The sequence below is a fragment of the Lissotriton vulgaris genome, chromosome 11 (genome assembly GCF_964263255.1).
Source record: "Lissotriton vulgaris chromosome 11, aLisVul1.2, whole genome shotgun sequence".
NCBI lineage: Eukaryota > Metazoa > Chordata > Amphibia > Caudata > Salamandridae > Lissotriton > Lissotriton vulgaris.
The window spans coordinates 512529753-512553599 of NC_141699.1; the positions used below are offsets into that span (position 1 = coordinate 512529753).

General features: G+C 46.4%; 1 protein-coding gene across 3 annotated transcripts in view; it reads right to left on the bottom strand.

Moving 5' to 3' along the window:
• The window catches only part of FIGLA (folliculogenesis specific bHLH transcription factor), a 439043-nt gene that overhangs the window by 310856 nt on the left and 104340 nt on the right, over positions 1–23847 (bottom strand). For all 3 annotated transcript variants that reach the window (XR_015301023.1, XM_086944780.1, XM_086944779.1), the window contains exon 3: positions 13448–13600. Coding sequence is in view for 2 of the 3 variants with exons in the window: in XM_086944780.1 (XP_086800906.1) it covers positions 13448–13600 (153 nt within the window). In the remaining variant the exon portion in view is untranslated. The remainder of the gene's footprint in view (positions 1–13447; positions 13601–23847) is intronic.

Genomic DNA, 23847 nt, shown 5'->3' on the forward strand with positions numbered 1-23847 from the left:
GCACTCGTGTCCAATACCGGGCAACTCCAGGACATTCCCATATGATGTGCAGGAAAGTAGCAAGCATACCACAACCCCTCCGACACAGGCCGTCCGTGGAAAGTCCCATATGTATGAGTCTAGGGCCGGTGACATACACCCTGTGTAGTATTTTCAACTGAACCAGGCGGAGTCGTGCTGATATAGCCACCTCCCTGGGGGAGGAGACCGCTGATTGCCACTCCTCGTCGTCCATCTCTATACCATCATTCACCCAGTGCATTCTCAATCGTTCAAGCAAATCCACTCTCACATTGATGAGCTTTTTGTACGTCAGGGAGATAGCGCTGTCCGGCATGTGGCCGTCCAGCACCCGGTCCTCCAGGGGTGATGACTCAGGGATCGCCTCTCCTTCCGATATGTGAGGGGAGAGGGCATGATGAAGCTGGGCGTGTCGAAAATATTCCGTCGCCGCCAGCTGGAATTCAGACTGTAGCACGTCAAACGACTTGATCCTCCCCCTTGCCAACATGTCCCCAACCTTAGATATCCCAATGGTGTTCCATCGGTCGAAACCCTTAGTTTTCCACAGCTTTCCCAGTATGTCCGAGTCATATAAGGGGGTGGCCATGGTAACCCTATCTTTCCAGCTCAGGGTATCAGTGACCGAGCGCCATATGTGCACCATCGTTTTAGTGGGCCCCGTCAACTTCCGGTCCAAGGACCTGGAGTACAATGCTCTATAATAGTTCCCGTCGTTCACGAGCCACCGATCCATGGCGTAGCCCGGGCTGGCCGCTGGGCCATAGAGGCCGTGGTTGATAGCCGCAAGCTGGGACGCCCAGTAGTAGCGTCGCATATCCGGCAGGGCGATACCCCCGTCGTAGCACGGTATGGTCAGCTTGAGCAACGAGATTCGTGGCCTACCATCCCACAACAGTGCTCGCTGCAGGGATTCGATCTCTCCAAAGTATTTGGCCGGGACCGGATCCTGGGTGTTCTGCAAAGCGTAGAGGAAGCGAGGTAGCGCCATCATTTTGAATAACGCAGCCCTGCCCATTAGGGAGATCGGTAGCTTCTTCCATCCCCCGACGTCCCTGCGTAAACGCGCCAGCGGTGGTAGAAGGTTGTGTGAGTATCGGGCTCGGGGGTCTCGCGACACATAAATGCCCAGGTACCGAAAGCCCTGCTGGGCTATCTGTATTGAGCACCCACAGGGGAGGCGCGGAGTGTCTCCACACAACGTGTATAGTGAGGATTTAGACCAGTTGATCAAGCCGGAATGATTCCCGAAGTTCCCCAGCAGGTCGAAAACCACAATAAGCGAGCGGCAAGGAGAGGTGAGATACAAGAGGATGTCGTCCGCGTAAAGCGACACTCGGTCCTCAAAGCCAGGTGACCACGTAATCCCGGAGACATCAGGGTGTGTCCTGATCCAAGCCGCCAGGGGTTCCAGTGCCAGGGCGAACAGGAGCGGCGAGAGCGGACAACCTTGCCTGGTGCCTCTGTGCAGCGCAAAGGAGGCCGACAGCCGACCATTGACGGTCACATTAGCCAACGGTGCAGAATACAGCAGCCGGACCCATCCGATGTAAGTGGGCCCAAACCCCAATTTGGCTAGGACTGCCCACAGGTAGTCCCACTCCAGCGAGTCGAAAGCCATAGTGGTGTCAAGAGAGGCGAGAACCGCAGGTTCACGAAGCAGGTGAGCGCGTGCCATGACCGCGTGAAGCCTCCTCAAGTTGAGTGCCGTGTTCCGGTGCGGTATGAAGCCGGATTGGTCCGGGTGAACCAAGTCCGTGATAACTCCCACCAGCCGGTTGGCCAAAAGTTTGGCCAGGATCTTGGGTTCGGCGTTCAAAAGCGAGATGGGTCTATAGGACCGGCACAAATCACGCGGTTTTCCCTCCTTGTGGATCACCACAATGGTGGCGAGTCGCTGGTCGAGGGGGAGTTCTCCCGCCTCGCGGGCTTCAAGGAACATATTCAGCAATGGTGTAGCCAGCGCGTCGGCCTTGAGTTTATAAAGCTCGACCGGGATACCGTTGGGTCCCGGTGCTTTGCCGGAGCGTAGCGAACGGATCGCCAAGGCTACCTCATCAACAGACAGGTCCCGATCCATGTCATCTCGTTCGAGATCCGAGAGGCAGGGAAGGTCGATGCCCTCCAGGAAGGAGGCCGAAGCAGACTCTGGGAGAGGATTCGCGGAGGTATATACCCCTTCGAAGTATTCAGCGAAGGACCCAACTATAGCCGCCTGGTCCGTCAGGGATAAGCCATCCTCACCCACCAGCTCTGGGACCACCCGGGACGCCAGCTCCCGTCTATCCAGTCACGCCAAGAGCTTGCCCGCCTTATCACCCGAGTCATATATCCTGCCCTGCTGTTCCCTGCTCAAGGCTTTCGCCGCATCAGTGGCGGTCGCCCGGAGTTCGGACTGTTTGAGGAAGAGAGCGTGAAGCAAGTCGGGAGACGGGCCTAGCGCCTGTTGGGCGCTCAGGTCAGCGAGATCGGATTCCAGCCGCACTACGTCCTCATCCCGGCGGCGGCGAGCCTCCGCGATAAGGGAGAAGGCCTCGCCACGAAGCACAGTTTTAAAGGCCTCCCAAAGGGAGACTGCGGAGTCAACGGAGCCAGTATTCTCGGCGAAGTACCGGTCCATAGCTTTAGTCAGGAGGGCCCTGGTCTTCGGGTCGCGGAAGTACCACGGGTTAATGGGAGCCACGCGCGAAGACGCGGGTATCTGGAAGTCAAAAGAGACCCAGACTGGGGAATGATCCGAAATGCCCCTAGCTAAGAGACGCGCGGTGGACACAGACTGCGCCTGGGCAGCCGGGGTGAGGACGTAGTCTATTCTAGAAAGGCTACCGTGGGCTCCCGAGAGGAAAGTGTACTGCCGCTGGGTAGGGTGTAACAATCTCCAGCAATCAACCATCCCCATGGAACTCAGAAAATCAGGCAGCCAAGACTGGGCAGGGCGGAGATCCCTGGATGGAAAGCGGTCCAAGTCCCCCGAGACTACAGAGTTGAAGTCGCCACCCACCAGCAACAATCCCTCGGGGAGACCTAAAATGGCGCCTCCCAGGTCCCTGAAAGTAGTTTCCTGCAGCCCCGGGGGAACATAAACCGAAACCAAAACTAGCGTGCGGCCCTCCCACTTGCCCGCCACAGCCACGTATCTGCCCCTTTCATCAGTAAGTACAGACTCCACCACCAACGGGAGGGACGTGCGCACCATGATGCCCACCCCTCTGGAACCCGAGGAGAACCCTGAATGTGCCACCATTTTGTATCCACGTCTATTCAAAGCCTTACAGGCATGACCCACCAAGTGGGTCTCTTGTAGAAAAACAACATCAGGCGAGCAGCGCTTGAGCATCTGCAACACAACACCCCTCTTAATACGGTCCCCCAGCCCGTTCACATTCCAGCTCAACAAATTAAGAGATTTACCCCCCATCATCAAGGACGATCCGCACCCCTTCCCCCACCCACAATGGCGCCCACAGCACTAACATATCAGTCCAATAGTACCTCAGCCAGAACAAAGAGTGAAACAAAGAAAGAGGTCGAAAAAACACACCCCAACTACCCACCACCCTGCACCCCTGCATTAGACTAAAATCCACCCCAACTAGCAGTGTGCCTGTCGCCCCTTAACTAACCTACAAGAAGCCCACAGAGGAGAAAGGAGGCATCCCATCCCCCCCCCCGTCATCCCCCATATTAATTACAAAACAAGTCAAACTAACAGCAGCAATGTCAAAGGCCGAAGTCCCTCACGGCAACCCAGCTCTCGGAAAGCAAGTAACCAAACAATTATTCCTGTGCTTCCGCGCCTCCGGTGGTCTCCTCCGTCTGGTCGGTCGGCTCATGTCGTTCCTGGGGCAGGGTATCAAGCCAGTGTCCCACCTCATCCGGGAAGTCAAAGAAGAAGGTCCGGTGGTCACGCTCGATGCGAAGCTTGGCAGGATAGAGCATGGAGTAACGCAGGCCCATTTCCCTCAGTCTCCGTTTCACCCCCGTAAAGCTCTGGCGCTTTTTCTGGACAGCCTGGGTGAAATCCGGGAAGAAGTTCACATCAGAGTTCTGGAAGCGGAGAGGGCCCGCGGTCCTCGATGCTTGCAGGATAGCGTCTCTGTCCCTGTAGTTGAACAGCCTCGCGATTATGGGGCGAGGGGAGGCACCCGATTTCGGCGGCCCACCCGGGATCCTGTGGGCCCTTTCCACCGAAAAGAACTTACTCAGGCCCCCCGGTGCCAAGTTCTTAACCACCAGTTCTTCCACAAAGAGCTCAGTCGAGTCCTCCTCGGCCTTTTCCGGTACTCCGGTGATGCGAACGTTTTGGCGCCGTGCGCGACCCTCGAACTCGTCCAGTCGACGCGCCAGCATACCATTAGCCATTTTCAGGTCGCGCACCTCTAGCTGTATATCGGACACATCAGTGACCAGGCTGGAAGTCTTGAGATCCAGCGATTTCACCCGGTCATTAGTTTTCCCGAGGTCGGTCCTGATGAGGTTTAACTCAATCTTCAGGGAGTCAACCTTGCTGGACAGTTCCTCGCGGAGAGTGTGCATCTCCGTCTTCACCCCCGTTATCGCTCCCATAACGTCCCGAAGTGTTATCTCGGAGTCGTCCGGTGATTCATCCCTTCTCGAGTCCTTAGTACGACCCGCCAGTACCGGTGATCCCTTAGACTGGGAGAATCGCTCCGGAATGGTGGACTGGGACTGGGATGGTTTCCTGTTGAGCCGCTGAGACTTGCCTGCGTCCGAGCCACCCTTGCCCGCCATGTTGGCACTCTCGGGACGGGGGGACACCAGGGACGAAAAGGTCCAGTGTAGTATGCACAATGCACACGGTAATATATCCAAAGTCCTGGGTTGAGGCCGCACAGCAAGGCGCTCAAGGATCAGAAGCACCCATCGGGAAGACGAAGCGTAGGCAGGGAGGTACCATGTGGAGACACCGCTGTACCCTACTACGGTCGCCAGCGACGCAGGCGGAGCCTCCGGGGTCTGTCGAGCTAACTGAATCTAGGAATGTCCGATTTTCATTCCGAAAGCGGGTGCCGCCTCAGGACCGGCTTAGCAATCGATTCCCACTACCGTGGGACAGGATGGGTCACAGGATTATTGCGGAGGATCAGGAGGTCTTCGGAGCTCCGAGCTCACGCGGCCATCTTGGTTGCCGGCGAAGCTCCTCCTCTTCTCATCAGTGTCAAATTTTATGAAAGATTTTTTGGGAAGACATTTCAAGGGGAAGGACATGACGAACAAGGAGACAAGCGCCGTGGCATACTCAACCTCAGAGTCCTTGGGTGAGGTAGACTTAGTCTCTCCAAATTAGACCAGCTTTAATATCTCTGGGGTTTCTTTGAATCCACGGCTGTCCGCTTCACCAAGAATGTTCCAGCAGTACCTTGAGCATGAAATTGAGGGCGAAGGCGAAGATGAAATGCCAAGTAGCAAGGAACTGAGTATAAAAGACAGTAATGGAACAACTGCCCAAACCAAGGAGAACGCTGGCGCAGAGTACTCTTTTGGCACAAGGAGTGAATTGTTGCGCTCTCCATTGCAGGGGCTGGAGGTCACAGGAACCTGGAGTGCCTCTATGCTTGAGGTTATGTGGATCCTCCAAAAAACCCTGCAAGCCCTGTTAGAGGTATCTGTAATAAATAATTAATTCTCAAAAAGACAAGGGGAGCAGTTTAAAGCAATGTTGGGAGAGTTGACACAAATTAAAGATTAATGCCGGCATTAGTTAGACCAGTTGGTGAAGATCAGGATGGGGTAGGTGGTAAAGAGGAAATTGTGGTAAGGGCTCCCAACTCACAGAAAGAGGAACCACGTGTTTATATATCCAGACAGCGAATGATTGCAAGGAAATGGGCTGAAAGGAGATATTATATGAAGGGATTCCCAAGATCTGGGGGGGGAGGATGTCGCCCCTAGAAATAGACAAACTAAATGACAACCTACAAGGAAGGTGAGAAAAGGGAAAGGAGAAAGGAATGAACAAGAAGCCCCAGAAAGGAAAGTGACACAAAGGTTAAAGAAGAACAAGGTTAAGCCCCTAGCTGAACAAGAAGAATATTGGAATCAGCTAGATAGATCAAAGAATAGCAAAAGTAATCTGACGTTAACTACGAGAGCGAAGGAGGGGACAGTCACAGAAAAGAGGATAGTTGCACAATTGGACCTAGAAGTCCTAGGTGTAGTAAGGCCCTTGTGGAAAAAGACAAAGGAGATCTACTAACAAAGAGAGGGGAGGCTGGATTAACGGGGGGCCCCCATGGTGTAAGGCAAGAATGTACCCCCGACCTATGGGTTTTTCTAGAACCTTCCGGCCAGGGTAAAGGCGGGAAAAAAGCTAGGAAATTGAACCCACTAAATCAATCACAACTTGTATTCTCCCGGTCAAAATGTGTAAACCTCTGCAGCATTGGCACAAAGGACCTTAGAGAAGTAGGGTTTGTTACAAGTAGTACAGGGAGTGAAGTAACCAAGGTTCTTTTCTACTCTGCCTTGGTGAAAGCCGCAGTGGAAAAAGCAAAAAATGAGCTGCAAAAGTAGAGGATTAGATTGGTAAGAAAGGAGGAAATCCAGGGGCAGCACTTCCTTACGAACCATGCTGGACTAGGGTTACGACAGATAAGGTTAATCAACTCAAGTTGGAATAAGGAGGAGTATCTTGCGATGACCATAACTGACAATGAAACTGCAAGATACGAAAGAGACATGCTTGCTGGAAACAGGTTTAATGTTCTAGCATCCCCAGAATTTGTGGAGTACGAAGAGGAGGGGTACTTGAGCGAAATTGACTAGGAGCATGGGTCGCCACACAGCCTATCAGTCCTATTATGGAATATAAACGGCTACTAGAAAATATTGACTCAAGAGAATTTCGATAAATTCATTAAGAGTAACAATATTGTGTGACTGCAGGAGACTTGTGTGTGTGTGACAATACCCTAGCAACCCTAGTTACAGAAGGATTTGACCATCACTCTAAAGCAGCAAAGAAAAACACCTTGGGGAGGCCATCGGGGAGGCAACTAACGCTGATCTCCACACAGATAGTTAGGAAGGTTGAAAATGTGAAGCTACACTGTGATTGGGCATTAGGCTGTAGGGTTCTGCAGAAGTCGGATCCCTGTTATGATGGACTATGTATTATAAATGTATATATACAGAAGGGTAAGGACCATGATTCTAAGGAGAATCTGGGAAAGTCGAAAGAGGATTTAGTGTCTCTAAGTGTAAATTATCAGAAGGATATATTATTGGTGTTAGGTGATTTTAATCATAGATTGGATCCCCGAAGGGTGGATAGTTGGCACAAGGAATTGCTAACATCTTATAATATTGAAGTGGCCAACTTCCCTAGAGGAGAGACTTTGCCACAGAATGAGACTTTTACTCAGTTGATGGGCTCATTAGGCATGGTATGTGTAAATGGAAGAAATGCAGTTGCATCGGCCAGCGAGACGCACTTTTATGAAGGGCCAGCAACTCTGCCCAATATATTGTGTTTTTTTCCAATTGCCTGGCGTTTTGGGCTAATCAAAACTTTTGAGGTGGTAAAAATGAAAGGCAGTGACCATTACTCCTTGAAGATAGTAATATATTTATCAAGTAGCAAAAATAGAGAAAAGGTTCTACAGGTACATGTGGATTTCCCTAAACGGCTGACAACTAGTATAACAGAGGAACATACTTGAGAAGCTAAAGCAAACCCAGCACACTATCCCCTTAGAAGAAATCCAATCTAGAAATGGAAGCATCTGGTTTGAAACCACCATAAGCAAGTTGGTGGATACCCTAAAGAGAACATTTAAATCAAGAAAGTCAGGGCCTGGAAGTCAGAGTCAATAAAAATGAGCACGCCTGTTTTTTTTTTTTTTGGAAAACCTTTATTGATACTTCAACCAGTTACAAGTATGGGCCTACAACCACCAGGGCTGGCCGCTAATCAATATCATTTCAATCAAGCAATTAGAACCAGACTCGGCCTTCCGGGAGGCGAATACAGCAAGACTTCAATTAAAACTGGCAGCATAGCATACTATACTAATAGCAGGATAATAAAGGTTCCATTTTATAATATAAGATAGAAGGATCAGGTGCCATACAATATCACAAAGGTGCATAAAGGGCGGGCAAAACAGTAGGAAGTCCACAGTTAGGTCGATATCATTCAAAACAGCGGCGCCGAGGCATACGATTCGGGATCAAAAAGCATACAATTAATTTCGCACCAGTAGAGCGCCCGCCCGATGGTACTGAAGTACCGTGAAAGTATAGGCACAGATAAAAAGTCAACAATTGACAAAGGAATAGACCCACTACGTGACCCGAAAAAGAAGAAACAAAAGAAAAGGCGAAGAAAGATAAGAAAAAAGGCCATAGAAACAAATAGTAAAAACAAAATTCCCCCCCTCCAACCCCCCACCCTGCACCCCTGCAGATGACTACGGCCTACCCCCCTAGCAGCGTGCCTATCGCCCCGTAAATGAACCCGAAATGTAGAAGAACAAAGGGAAAAAAAGAAAAGGGAAAGAAAGAAGGGACTAAAACCCTGCCCAAAAAGGGGAAATGGAGGAGGGCTGTGTCATACGCATTCCCGGACTCTCCCCACAGTCTTAACGAAGAATCCCCCGCAATTTTAATACAGTCAAGCGGACCACAATAAAAAACAGTACATCAAAGGAAACCAGAAATCCCGCCCCGGACTCCGGTAACCGAATAAAGCAGTCCCGTTACCGATAAATCAATATTGTGAAACCTCAAATAACAGTCTCAGCCTTGGCCCCGTCGATCAAATTTGCTGATCCCCTCCGATAAAGAGCGCCCCACCGTAAAATTGTCAAAGGTCAAACAGAAGTTGTCGAGACATAGTCTATTAGTCGAAGAAAGGATGGCAAGTCCCAAAGTAGACGCTTGAGTCCAACGATGCCAGGCACTATCCCATCCGCCATCTTGATGGACCAGCTGGGAAGGGGGTGCGACACAGTCCCACACAGATCACAATTACGAGTAAATGTCTCCAAATCGGGAAAAGCAGTGAAATGTTCCGCTAATTGCAGTTCCAAAGATTCCGACTTTGTAGGTGCATCGCCAATCTCCACATGTTCGAACCGTTCCACTTCTGTAGGGGCATAGAAAGCTCCAAGCACCGGGTCAAATGACATCGCTGGGGTAGCAATAGGGAAAGGAACAGGCCACCGGGTCTCGGGCAGCAAGACAGAGTCCGGTCCCGATCCTCTAAGTCCGTCCACCGCCAACATCAGATTCCAGGCCTGGGTCTTCATAGTCGCCTGAAGTGCCTCAAGGGCCGCCATCACTGACCGCAATGACGGGCCGCACTGGACCCGCTCCGCCGGGTTTCGCATAGCATCAAGCATATTGACCCCCATGGAGAGGCGCCTTCCTCGGGGTAAGATTAGGCGGAGCAGGAATGAACCGTGAGGGACCGATCGTCAGTAGGCGTTAGTGCGCACCAAGTCTCCGATCCAACGGCACCGGCGCTATGAACGCCAGGCCCCTGGGTATCGGACCCCCACACACACCACCTCGGGCTTCACTCGTCACGGCACCTCCGGTACAGTTCCAGGCAGAAGATCGGCAGCAAATCAATCATAAAGATGTCGGAAGTTCCGTGGACCGGACCCTGCCGCTCTCTCCGGTCCGCTGTTGTTCAACTAGGACCCGGCTAGACCAAAACTTGAGACCCCGGCTTCCAGACTGGGCTAGGCCTCAAATTAAACCTCGACATAACTCCACTCCACCATGTCGGGAAATCCTCGGGATTGCGCCATCAGTTCGCCGAGTAGTTCATGCACCCAGGTATGGGGCGAGAAACCAGGATATACGACAGGATCTTCGAGCGAGAGACGGGGGTCAGCGGAGCCGGGAAGCTATGCGGCCATCTTGCTTGCTGTCGTAGCTCCTCCCCTCCGTGCACGCCTGGTTTGACGAAGAATGCCGTGCAGCCAAGGCACAGATCAGGCAGAAGGAGAGAAGATTAAGGGTATGGCTAATGTGATATTATCTCAGTCCCTTCAGTTATTAAGGATAAGATATAAAACATTAATTAGGAATAAAAAAGGATTCATCAAGATAACTGCTAGGCAAACATGTTGGAGGTAATTGAAACTAGAGAGGACAAAGGTTTTTGGAAATTGGTCCAAGAAAGTGCAGGGAGAAAAGTAGGTTCCCTAGACTGTATGGTCCCTGAAGATGACTGGGTGGGTTACCTGGGAGAACTATATGGGAAATGGTCAATACTAGAAGAGGCAAGGATGCAAGTTTGGTCACGGGTGAGGGAAGACATAAAATAATATTTTACTTCTAGTTATGTAAAGAAAATTATAGCAAGTCTGAACCTTACTCATGCCACAGGCCCAGATAATCTCCCGGCAGTGATAATAAAAAGTAGACCCGAACGGTGGGCAGAGTTTTTTGCAAAGATGTTCCAAGTGATCCTGGAGACAGGCATTGTACCAGAAAGCTAGAGGAGTGCAATTATAAGTCCAATTCCTAAGAAGGGCAATCTAAAATCACCAAAGAACTATAGGTTAATAAATCTCCTGGATATAGGGGAAAAAGTCTTTGCTAAAGCCATTTTGGGATTACTTAAAGACTGGGCAGAGGAAAATCAGATTATACCCCGGAACAGGGGGTTTTAAAGCAGGCCTTTTGACAATCTACCACTGCTTTGCTCTTTGGTCCATAGCGCGGAAGTCGATTGAACAGCGGGGAAGTTTGTTCTGTTTTGTGGACTTCCGCGCAGCCTTCGATTTGGTGGACCGGGAGCTGTAGTGGGAGGCCCTAATTAGATATGGTATCCCAAAAGATTTGTTAAGCCTGATTCAAATTCTCCATACAAAGAACTGGGCCCAGATAATCTTAGACGTAGATGGAAGTTTATCTGGAAAGATTGAGATTGGGAACGGGTTGCGGCAGGGATGCATATTGGCCTCCCTGGTGTTCTCTGTTTTTAGCAGATTTGCTGTTGACCTTAGGGAACGTAAACGGGGCATGCCTGAAACAAGATAGTAAGCCTATTGCATGTTTGCTCTATGCGGACGATCTGGTGATCATGGATCAAACCGAAATTGGCCTGCAAAGTAAACTAAATCTATGTAATTATTATTGCTCCAAGAAAAAACTAGTGGTTAATATGGACAAGACTAAAATCTTGAGCTTCGGCCGGAGGAAAGTCTGGTTCACATGGTTTTTGGGGACTGAGAAAATAGAAAAGGGCACAGAATATAGGTATTTGGGAAGGTGGCTTGAAAGAAGTTTGAAATGGCATACCCACCTAGATTCGTTAAAATTAAGAACATAAGCATCGATTAGCGGACTGAAACTATTTAACAAAGTCTATAGTGCGATGTCAGATAGACCAGTTCTAAAAGCTTATTCGGCCATGGTACCCATGCAATTTCTGTATGGCGCGGAATTGTTATACTTCAGCGGCAAAGACGGTGGGGTTGTTGAGGAAGGTAAAAATGTAAAACACCTATTCTCACTCCCTTTGTCGGCAATGGTCCAGGCCGTAAGACTTGAATTAGGAAATTTTAGCCGTTCTGCTCCTACTCCATTTCTGGCAACGCCTAGGAGTAGGCGAGAACTCCAAAATATCACAATGGTGTAAAAACAAAATTCAAAATAGCGAGTTAATATGGGAGAGAGAGACTAGAGCTATCACCACGAAGCTGTGTTGTATGATGAAAGTTTAATTGTGTCCCATTACTTACATGATCAATATTGATAAGGTACTTAGGACGCAGGGGAAAGAAATATCGCAGGTATAGGATCAAAACTACCTTGCGAACAAAATCTCAGTACATTTTATTACTGCTGCATCGAAAAACGATCAATGCTTTCCCTACGTTGACAGGTTACCCGATTGTCATTTACGAAGAGAGGTTTTAAGGGTAAGAATAATATAAATAATGTGATAAAAAGCTCAATTATTGATAAGGCGGGAAGATGTTTTGGCGCTTTGGGCACCTTCTGTGATTTGTCACATATCTTAATGGATTGCCAGGAGTTTCTCGATATTCGAACTATGTTTTTAAGACCGATATTTAGGAAATATGAGAAAAAAAATAGGGCCCAGGCAGTAATTCTGGTGACTGAAATGAGCAGTTTAGATATTGCTGTTGCCATTGGGTAATTTATGCAAAGAGTGAAGGCATTTCTTCTTTTCTGTTTTAAATGAGTTTTAGCAAAATAATTCACCCTGACTTATTTGATGGAGGGTTTTATAATAGTGTGTGTTTTAAGATGTGTTTTAATGCACTTAAGGATGTGTAATTCTAGATGTAATTTAACAAATATATGCAATGTTTGAGGACCAAATATTCCAAATAAAAGTGAATTAAAAATGAAAAAAAACTAGTAGTACGAGCCAATAGTAGAACAGTTAGGATACAAGTCTCTCTTTGTGGGATATAAGCAATAGCAGCGATGAGAGCTCACAAGCAGAAAAAAACAGAATGGAAGGCTCAACCAGATAAGACAGGAGCACAACTGCAAACAGATCACAATCTTCGGTTTAGTGTAGGTACCCTGAGCAGCAGCACTGAAGAAAAGTCCCAATATATATTCCTCCCAGATACAAAAGGACGGCAACCACAGATCACAACAGGAGCCCCACCCACAGGAGGCGAGCGCAATCACAGCAACAGGAGCAACGCGATCACAACCAGTACAATCAAAATTTAAGATCCACTCACAGGCAATATGTCAAAGAACTGTGATTAGAGAAAGATAGCAGGAACCACACTGCCATATTCTCTAAGAAGCCATTTAGCACAATCTCATTATAAAGTAAATAATTCAATCAGTAAAACTATTCCTGCAGCAATGATCTGTAGGGAAGAACACAGAAAGACGTGTAAATAAAATGCCAGTTGGACTAGGACATCAGAGCACATATTGAACACAAGTAAAGGATACCATCGAGGTTAAGTTATAACAAGGCAGTGACTGGATTGAGAGTGTATGAGCTGATTTCATAGAGTGCAATACTGTATTGGAGGACACAGAGGATTATTGGTGGTACCAGGCAAGAAAAGAAGACTGCCTGCACCCATATAACGTAATGAATTATCAACTTACCTAGAGCTGTTGTAGTGAAGAGGAGAGAACACTGGTTTAGGTCCTAAGTCCTTCAGGCCTTAAAGGAGCCCGACAGTTGAGCCATCACAAGGACTTTCCCTGCGTCTCAAATGCCCTAAAATGGAGCAACCTGGGCCGTATGCTGCCCCGAGAGACATAATACATGCAAAACAATGCGGTCACATCCAGGACAAACCATGCTGCCTACATTAATATGGCAACCTATCAGACATTATGCCTGCCATTTACCAATTTTCTTACACATGCAAACTCGGGTACAACTATTATTTATGAATCAACACACATTTTGAAAGTTTAGCTGACATCTCTCTACCTCTGTGCCTCCAGTTTCTTCAAGAATTTCATTCAAAAGGCGAATGTATTCAGATGCTGCCTTGAGTGTATCCACTTTGCTAGGTTTTCGATCTTTAGGAATCAGTGGTACCAGCGTCTTCAGTTTTGAAAAACCACTGTTTATATTTCTGATCTATATAAAATAAATGGAAATAAAGAATCTCTGAAAATTGGACAGTTTCAACACTTGAAAAACCACATTACATATAAAAACGAAAATAAAGTAATGTTTTGCTGAAAAAAATCCCACATCAATCAAAAGTATATCCAAGATTATTTTTTTTTTTTAAACAGATTTTATTGTCAGATTGCACAGGTTATGCAGGGCCCTGCAATCCAGGGACGACTACAGATCATTAACATGACAGCATCAAAGGCAATCGACTTTTCACTTTGCACGCATGAAGTAGAGAGTGAATAATCAAACCCTCTTAAAACACCCTCCCCCACCCCCCAACCCCCTGCACAACAACCTCCAGGCCCAACCCACTCGTATTGAGCAGTATACAGTGCAAAAGGAAAAACATGCACAAGCACACCCGCCTCCCTAGTCCCATGTCCCACCGCTCCGAATCACACAACCCATCACCCCTCCCAGGGAAGGTCCTCTTGCTCCACTGAGGTTCAAGCCATATACCCCTATAATCTGCCCAGCACTTCCAAATGTTATAATGTTTCTGCGGGCACCCCCTGGCCACGAATATTGGCTGCTCCAGCCCCATATAAAAATCTAGCCCCCTATTCCAGACCGCCACTGAGGGGGCTCGTGGGTCTTTCCACCCCTTCGCAATGTCTATTTGGCCGTCGTGAGGCCCAGCAACATCCGGTGTCTTTTATAGAGATTACCCCCCACCCCGTCCATTACGTGTAGCAAGGCAAACTGTGGCGTACGCGGGAGCTCCCATCCCAACATCTCAGACTGACAGGCCAAGACCCCCCTCAAAAATCGATCAAGAGCTCCACAGCTCCAGACCGTGTACATGAACATCCCCTCCTCTCTGTTACAACAGAGACAGTCCGGTGAGGCAATCAGTCCTGCCCGCCAGAGCTGAACCCTGGTAAAGTAGACTCTATGCAAGTATTTAAATTGGATAAGGCAGAGACGCATAGCTATTGCAGCCCCCTTGGGAGCGGACAGAGCCTCCCTCCAATCTTCCTCTTCCAACTCGCCCATGTCCTCCTCCCAATGCTCCCGAAGCCTCTGCAGGATAGGGGAACTGTGCGTGACTAGTGTCTGGTAAATGCGAGATATTTTCTTGGTCTCCAAATCCCCCATAAACACCTTCGCCTCCAGTGGGCTAAAGTCGGGGAGGGTCTCCAACCCCTCCAGGCTGGGGCATGGCAAAACTGGAGGTACCTAAAAAACTGTGACCGAGGCATATCAAATTCCTCCCTAAGATCCTGGAAGGACTTAAGGGTCGTACCCAGCAGTACATCCCCCAAAGTCGAAATGCCAACGTTGTCCCATCCTCGAAAGCCCTGTAGCAATGCCAGGCTGGGAACCGGCCATTGTGTCACAGGGGGGGGTCTCCGCTGTTAAAGTATTCCACCACCCCATCCAGCGCAAAGCCTGCCGCCAGATGCGAAACACCACCGAGTGGCCGCCGGAAGCGCACTCCGCAGTGATGCCGTGTAGAGGATGGTGTGTAGCGTATTGGAGCCCATCAAATAGCATTCCATGGCATATGCCCGGTCCCTCCTGTCACCATACCACCACTCATTTAATACCAAAAGGTGGGAGGTCTGATAGTAGGAGAGGATATCCGAGGTCGCCAGACCTCCACAATACAAGATTATTATTTGGACACATCATCAGCATCTAGTTCTTTTCATGCCTCTCATGGTCTTTTCTTGATTTGGCAATGAAGTTGACATCAAAACTGCAATAATAACTGATATTCAAGGAGCTAAAAAACAAACAAAAAAAACATTCAAGTGTAAGCAAGCAGAGAGCTACGTGTAAAGTTTCAAAAACTCTAAACTGGGACACCCTGTAGAGGAATTGTTCCAAATTGTATTACTGGCAAAGCTCTGAGATCAATAGCATAGGGTCCCTATGCCAAACCAAAGACAGCAGCTGCTCTGTTAAGTGCAGATTCACAAACTCTCTCTTCTTCCTCGCCCAACTAAACAGTCAACATTAGTACTTTGCCCAGCCTATTCCTAGAATACTTTTGACCACTCTGCTGTTCTGCATAATCCAGATAGTTTTGTTTTCACTTCTGCACCCCAGTGTAGAACGACTATGGATAGAAACATTTTGTCTGAAAACGTTTTTCTTTTGTTTTTCCTTTTATTGTTTAAATCAGAAGGTGGGTTCGAAAACTGATTTGCAATGGGACTTAAATGTAGGTCTGTTGTTAAGACCTTAAGAGTTTTGCACAACATCTCACAGTAAACAAAGGTTTACAGCTGCCAGGTAATATGTTACTTTTTTTTCATTTACACAAAAAAAGTTTCTTGCTGCGACGAGTTACGCATAGCGCATATTCTAAAAGATTGTGCTGCAATGTCTGAAATCAAATACAAAATACTCAACAATGCCTTCAAGAAACTCAAGAAGGAAATGTTTTATTTCCTTCGCTGAAGATTTCCCATAAACCTGGCAGACTCATGCAGTGGCATGGAGAAATACATGATCTCAGTGTGGCAGTCCTCATACAAACAAGTAAAGTAGAGGGAATGTAGCCATGCTCCTTTTAGTGGCCCTCAGTGTCGCATTCTATACATTAGTTCCTCTAGTACTCTTAAACCAGCTGATCACTGAATTCCGGAACTCCAATTGCTGTCATATGTGGCTTTGATTCACTCTGAAGACTGAAAAGTTCAGATGAGACAATTTCTCACTGCTAGGCAAATGTATTGCAGATTATCTTCTACTAATATTCGTGGAAACATTTAACAGTCATATTAGTGCCCTTAAATGCCACCTTTGGAGAGCCATTAGTACCTAGCAAAGAAACACCAAAATGTCTTATTGTATTGAAATACCCAACAACAATCTTCCTCATTCTCCTAAAGTTGTAAAACAATCCATATTTCCTGAGCCCACTGCCAGATTCTTTGGATGTTCGTATTATTCCAAAGGAGTACATTATGAACTTAAGGGTGATCATAACATGCAACATGCCAGTAGTAACTTACACTAAAAAAGAAGTAAAAATAAATCCACTGATGCAAAAAGGCTTTGGCAACACTACAGGTGAAATATGTTCACAGAAAGTTATACAAAACATCCAAGATTAATGGATCCAACACCATGAAACCCACAGAAAATGGTCGATAGTATCAGCGACCTCAGGCAGCAAGCCATATCCAAACAAAAACAGCAAGTTGAGCAATATACAATGCACAGTAATACTTAATTCTAAGATGTCACCATATCAGGACATATTACATTGGAGGTCTGTGTTTTAAACAGATTTTCATATTCCCCTATCAGTCTTAACTTGAAGAGATATTATGGTTCAGATTCAAAACATTTCAAATGCCAAATTCGCCAGGTGAGTTTTGTAGCTAAATCCATTCAAGGCATTACTCATGGCCTCGGAGATCATAAATGACATCAATGGCAGATCATATTATCAATGCTATCTTCAACATCACTGAAGCTACACACACCCATGCACCCAAATTTCCAGTGCTCTGTCTTCAGCTGTATCCAGGACCCAACCATCGGCTATTCACTTCGTTCAGTAACCCTACAATAGTCATAGTCATAGTCATGTGGTCTTTTATAGCGCAACATATCACCGTTAGGTCTCAAGGCGCTTGCAGCCACAGTGAGGGTCGTCAAAAGCTATTAGTTGGGAAATTGCAAGGTTTTTAATTCCTTGCGAAAGGACATGTGATCAGAGATGGAAGAAATATGTGGAGGGAACTTGTTCCAGAGATGAGGGGCCAGATAAGAAAAAGACCATCCACCTTGTCTCGGAGTGCGCGCTCTCAATGGTGTTAATAGATATTTAGAACTCGATCTCAGAGTTCTGTTTGGTTGGTATTTCCGCAGTTTATTACCCAAGTACCCTGGGCCAGAATGGTAGAGGCTCTTAAGTACGAGGCAAAGAGTTTTAAATTTGCCTCTCAGCCTCATTGGTAGCCAGTGTAGAGATTTTAAATTGGCACTGGAGGATGATCTCCTGGGTAAGTCCAAAAGGAGTCTGGAAGCAGTGTTTTGAAGGGTCTGTAGCTTGGCATAGAGATTGTCATTTATGAAGGCCAATAGTGGGTTACCATAGTCTACTCTACTCATGATTAGTCCCTGGATCAATGGTTTCCGAGAATCAATTGGTAACCACTTGAAAATCTTACGCAAGTTGCGCAAGATTCCATAACAGGTACCCACGACCCGTTCCACATGAGCTTTCATCAACAGTTTATTGTCGATGGTGATTCCCAGGTTGCAAACAGTTGATTTTGGTGGTGGGCAGGGGCCCAGTGATTGTGGCCACCAGTCACTGGACCAATGATCTTCCGCTCTGCCAAAGAGGATTATCTCCGTTTTGTTCTTATTCAGTTGTAGTTTATTTTGACCCATCCAGTTATCAATGTGGGTCATGCATTTCTTGAACCTGATGATAGTGTCTGAGGGGTAAGGGCCGAAAGTTATCAGTAACTGAGTATCATCGGCATACGATACCGTTTCAAAGCCATACAGTTTAATTATTTTGGCCAAGGGAGTCAGATACAGATTAAAGAGCATGGGACTCAAAATGGAGCCCTGCGGTACTCCAAAACACACCACTCTACTGCATGCTGCCCTAAGACCAAGGTGAACCGCGGTCAACCGGCCTTTCAAATAGTTCTTAAACCAGTCCCAGGCCTTCCCCCGGACCCCCATCTCCCAGAGCTGTTGTAACAAAATGTCATGGGAGATGGTGTCAAAAGCGGCCGATAAATCTAACACCAAAATTGCAGATTCCTTCTGGTTACGGGCAATCCTGATGTTATCATAAGAAAATTGACAAATATCCTGTTAAAGAGGAAGAGATTTCAGTGTAAATTAATAATTACACTTGAGGACTAAGTATTTACAGCTCTCTTGGGAAGTAGCATTAAATGCTAGAGTCGCATTTAGAGACACATTTTGTGTAGAACCCCCACATTCTACCATGTTTACACTGTTACCAAAGTACAAGTGTTACTTTTTCCATCGGTTTTATGAATTTCAAAACTGCAGTGAGAATAAGGCAGTTTGCCGGCAGCTGGAGCTTTCAAAACAAACATCAACCTTATCACTAGGCTAAGCAGTATTATCTTTACGTGTGACCCTCAAGTGGCTCAGTAATTTTTGTGAAGAGGTGAAGTCTTCATAAACCCATCTTCTCTTGATTACCATGTTGCATCCTGGCAAAAACCTATGCCACATCTGCATCGACTCCTAAAGAGAGCACATGTGCCCAACACTAGCAAGGTAATTACCTTCCACTGGGGCTTCTGTGACCTATCTACTGGTCACCACAGCTGGTTCAAGCCACCAGACTGATGTACATCTTCCCAAGAATATACTCATCTGAACCAAATCAGTTTCTGAAGGAGGGTGAAATTTTAACATGCAGGCTTCAACAGCAAATAATATAACACACAAATTCGGACAATCACACTTTCATGAGCCCTCGAGATCAGGATTCTTGGGAAGGAGAAATTTGAATATACAATAGTTGTCTAGTCTAGACTTAGTCTACAAAAGATCAAATGTTCCCTTTAATTGCTAAATAAAATGGAAAAAAATCTTTGGTTAACACGTTTGTTTGCACAAATTACAATTAATGGACTTCAACAATGATTAGTCTCTAAAAAGTGATTCATATCTTATTTACAGAACTAATCTCAAGAAATGTTATGATGCATATTCTCTTCTACTGCTTGCCAGTGAAATATGGGGTACCTCAATGGTACCCTTTAGTGTCATAACTATTCAATATTTATATTTAACATTTCAAGGCCTTCCCAAAAACCTCAATATCTAATGTACTACACTTGCAGTACTCAATACCAGAATCTACACCTGCTGATATATGATATTCCAGAGTGTCAAATGCCCTTAAAGCTCTGCCATGACCGGTCCCAAGCCCAGCTGCGAAAGAAGGAAGGCTATGCATGTGTCTAGCTACCCCACCATGTTAAATAATTCTAGCTACAGAAACACCAACCAAAAAGCATCTCGGCCTTGGGAGAGAGATCTCCTTCACAGAGAGCTAGGACGCCTTGCGGTAAAAGTCAGAGATCCCTGGAAGCCACAAAGCCGATCCACCAGCTTTCGATCAAGACTATTACCATAGAGGTATTGAATGCGAGGATCATGTACGAGACAGGTAAGACAGTCCAAGGGGCATGTCGAAGATGAAAAAATACTACCTTGCCCTGCTTGGCATCAGCTAGACCAAATGGACACAGTCCAGACAGAAAACACTGGCTCCAGGAAGAATGCTGCTGTATTCTGGACACGGAGAAGAGAACACCCCAAATACTAAGGGAGTAGCACTGATGCCAATGCCAGCAGCCAACAGAGCTCTGATTGGATGGGAAGCCTATGGTCCCAGAATCACCACAACAACCTTCTACACAAAAAAAATAATATCAATGTGAATGTTATCCAGTGCTATGCATCGAAAAATGACAGCAAAGAAGAGGGGGAAAAAAAGTTTTTATAACAGACTCACTTCATCCTGGAGAAACGTCTTAAGAGAGAGATATCACCATACTGATGGGGGACCTCAATGCCAAGATTGGAAGGGACAACACTGGGCACTAAGTAGTCATGGGCAACCAGGTCATTGACAACATAAATAAGAATGGTGAAAGGCTTGCAGATCTCTGTGCCCTGCACAGTCAGGTGATAGGCAGATAGAATACCCAACGCGACGTGGGTGTTACCAGACCATTCAACAGAGAATCAGAACAACCATGTCCGCATTCCCAAGAAGTACTGGAGGTCACTGCAGGATGCTAGAGTGATGACAGGAGCAGACATGATGTCTAACCATCACCTTGTCATGGCCAGGCTGAAGCTGAAGAAAACATGGATTGGACCGACAAACCTATGTCCGTGATAGAATACCACCCTCCTCAAAGATGCACAGTGAATACTCAGTCATCCTCAGTAACAGGTTTCAAGCCCTGCAAGAGCTAGAGGATGACAGAGATCCAGTAGAAAGCCAGTGGGAGAAGATCAAAAATAATAACATCAACTTGCCAGGAGGTATTGGGTCCCAAGAAACACCAGCATAAAGAAGGGATCTCTACCAAGACGCTCTGCAGAATCGAAGCAAGACAGGAAAAGAAAGGTTTAGTAAACACTAGACAAAGAAAAGCAGAAAAAGCGAAAACTCGAGACGGATACACCAAAACCAACAAGGAAGCAAAGAGAAGCGGAGGCCAACAATGAAGGCAGTGGAGTACTTTGAAGAACTGCTGAACCAGCTAATGCCACATTCTCAACCAGACATACTGAGAGCTGACAAGGACTTGCCAATTGACTGCAGCAAACCAACCAAGGAAGAAATACAGCAAGCCATCAGACATTTGAGAAAGAGGAGGGCAGCAGGACCTCAAAATATTCCTGCAGAGGCACTGAAGACATTGAAACATCAGTAGACATACTCTACCCCATGTTTGAAAAGATCTGGGAAGAGGAAAAGTGCCATTAGACTGAAAAGAGGGATATCTGATCAAAATCCCACAAGAACGGTTACCCGAGTAACTGGGCAAACTTTGAGGGATAACTATCTATCAACCCCAGTCAAAGTGTTCAACTCAGTCATCCTGAACAGAGTGAAGGAACAAGTCAAAGCTCAGTTGAAAAACCAGCAGGCTGGCTTCTGTAAAGATAGATCCTGCACAGACCAGATTTCAACACTGTGCATCATCAACGAGTAGTCGATGGAATGGTACTCCCTCCCCACCTTCATCGAACATCCACAGCAAAGAGAAGAATTGGGACCCAGTGGACACCTTGGATGCAGCTCGACGACCAGGACTTTGCAGACAAACTGGCCCTACTCTCCTATACTCCACTGCAGATGCATGAGAAGACCAACAAAGTGGCAGCCACATCAGCACAACTTGACCCGACTATCCAAAGAAGAAAAACAAAGATCATGAAGGCTAACACTGGCATAACAACGGCAGTCACTTGTATAGGAGATGTCCTTTAAGAGGTCAAGGCCTTCACCTACCTGGGCAGTGTCATAAACAAAGTACAGCGGCGCAGATGCAGACATCAAGGCAAGAATCGGCAAAGCAAGGGCTGGCTTTATGCAACTAAAGAGGATCCAGAGCTCCAAGGACTAATGCTGCAAACCAAGATCAGGCTTTTTAATACAAATGTAATATTGGTCCTTCTGTATGGAGCAGAAACTTGGAGGACAACAGTGACCAACATCAAAGTCTAGACCTTCATCAACACCTGTCTGAGAAAAATCCTCCAAATGCGCTGGCCACACACCATCAGCAACAACGACTACTTATGGCAGAGGACTTTCCAACTCCCTGCTCATGGAGAAATCATGAAAGGATGCAGGGGCTTAATAGGTCACACCCTCCAAAAGCCTGCATCAAAACACCCCCATATTAATAATAATGGGGCGACCTGGTGTCCCTCAGAATTTGGGTATTAATATTAAACAAAAACAATTGGTTCTGTCGGGATGTGTGCAATTACTGAAGAGTATTGTTTTTAATTACAAAGAGAAATTACTTTTTTATAAAGCATGATTCCCAAAGGAAATGAATTCACACATGTAGAAAACACACACACAACAGAATATAAGAATCAATGATGTAGTCTGAATGAGTATCTAATATTAGCAGCTGTCACAATTACACATTCAATTGTGTCAAGAAACAATAAGTGACTGTGGTGAACAAAGTGACATAGTGATTAAGTGATATAGACCGTACACAAGACAAATACATGTGGAATAAATGAGGGGGAGGGAATTTTGGCAAAGGTTTTGTCCTGTCTTTTTGCACATGGGCGGCAAGATCCAAAAATAAATTAAATTGTGATCATGAGGGCTGAGCGGACATATATGGCATGTTGACGTTTCAACCCTGAAACTAGAGCAATTTTAAGGTGCGTCAGGGCGGGTCATCTTCAGGACAATGGGAGGATAGGTAGGCAGCCCATGGAGCATACGTCTCAATTAATCAAAACAGAAAGTATTTGGGTAACGTTGTCCTTCACTTAATCACTATGTCACTTTGTTCACCACAGTCACCTATTACAATATTGATTCTTATATTCTGTTGTGTGTGTTTTCTACATTAATTTACTTTGGGAATCATGGTTTCATGTTTTATAAAAAGTAATTCATCTTTGTATTTACAAACAATACTGTAAGTAATTGCACACATCCAGACAGAACCAATTTTTTTGTTTAATCAAAACACTCCCAGGCAAGCCCTCACTTGGAACCCTCAAAGAAAAAGGAAAAGAGGAAGGGCAAGAAACACCTGGTGGTGAGGCGTCGAAGAGGACTGTAAGAAGGGTTACTGTAAGTCTCACCTGGAATACCCACAGAGGTGAGATACAAGTCTTGATGCCAAGTCTCAACTTCCCTCACCCACCTCAATATCCAAGAATGTCAAAGCAAAGAACGGTGTAATGGGGGGAAGAGGGGAAAACAAGGGAAGAGAAAATTCCTGTACAAGGCAAACTACAGGAGGAAAAGTAAACTTCAGATACTTCCTAGGTGTTCTCTATAAACCTAGAAAGAATACATGTAGCATATATGAAAAAGAAAAGAGTATATATATATATATATATATATATATAGTGAGCAAGGCGGATTCGTCCGCCGAAACGAGTCTTGATCTGTAACGCATGGAATAAATCATTCTCTTTGATTCATATCCCACTGAGTCGGTGCCCGTTTCTTTGATCAATGGAATAGGATTGGAAATATTACCTACTGGCGGTCGCCAGTAGGTATATATAGGTAGAATTTTCAAAAATCCCATAAGAAAAAATCCTATGTCGAATAACTTTGGCGTTTGTGGACGGAATTGGCTGAAATTTTCAGGAAAATTGCATATTTTGTTTCTGAGCAGCCCTTGAAAATTTGGGGGGGGGTTTCGTCAAGGGGGGCCGAGAAAAAAGGGGGGTCCCAAAACGCGTTTTTAAGTTGAGTTTTCCATAGGGCGGTTGGACTCACTTTTAGCTCGAACGGCTGAATGGATTTACACAAAACTTGGCAAAATTGTAGATATGGTTTGCCCGACGTGCCTTTGCTATGTCTCAATATATGTGCTCCAGTGGATTTTGAGAAATTAACGTTTTAAAAATCAGATATATCTGTGACAGCGCTCCGGTTCGCGCTCCGGTTTGCGCTCCGGTTTGCGCTCCGGTTCGCGTACCTGACGCGCAACGGATCTTCG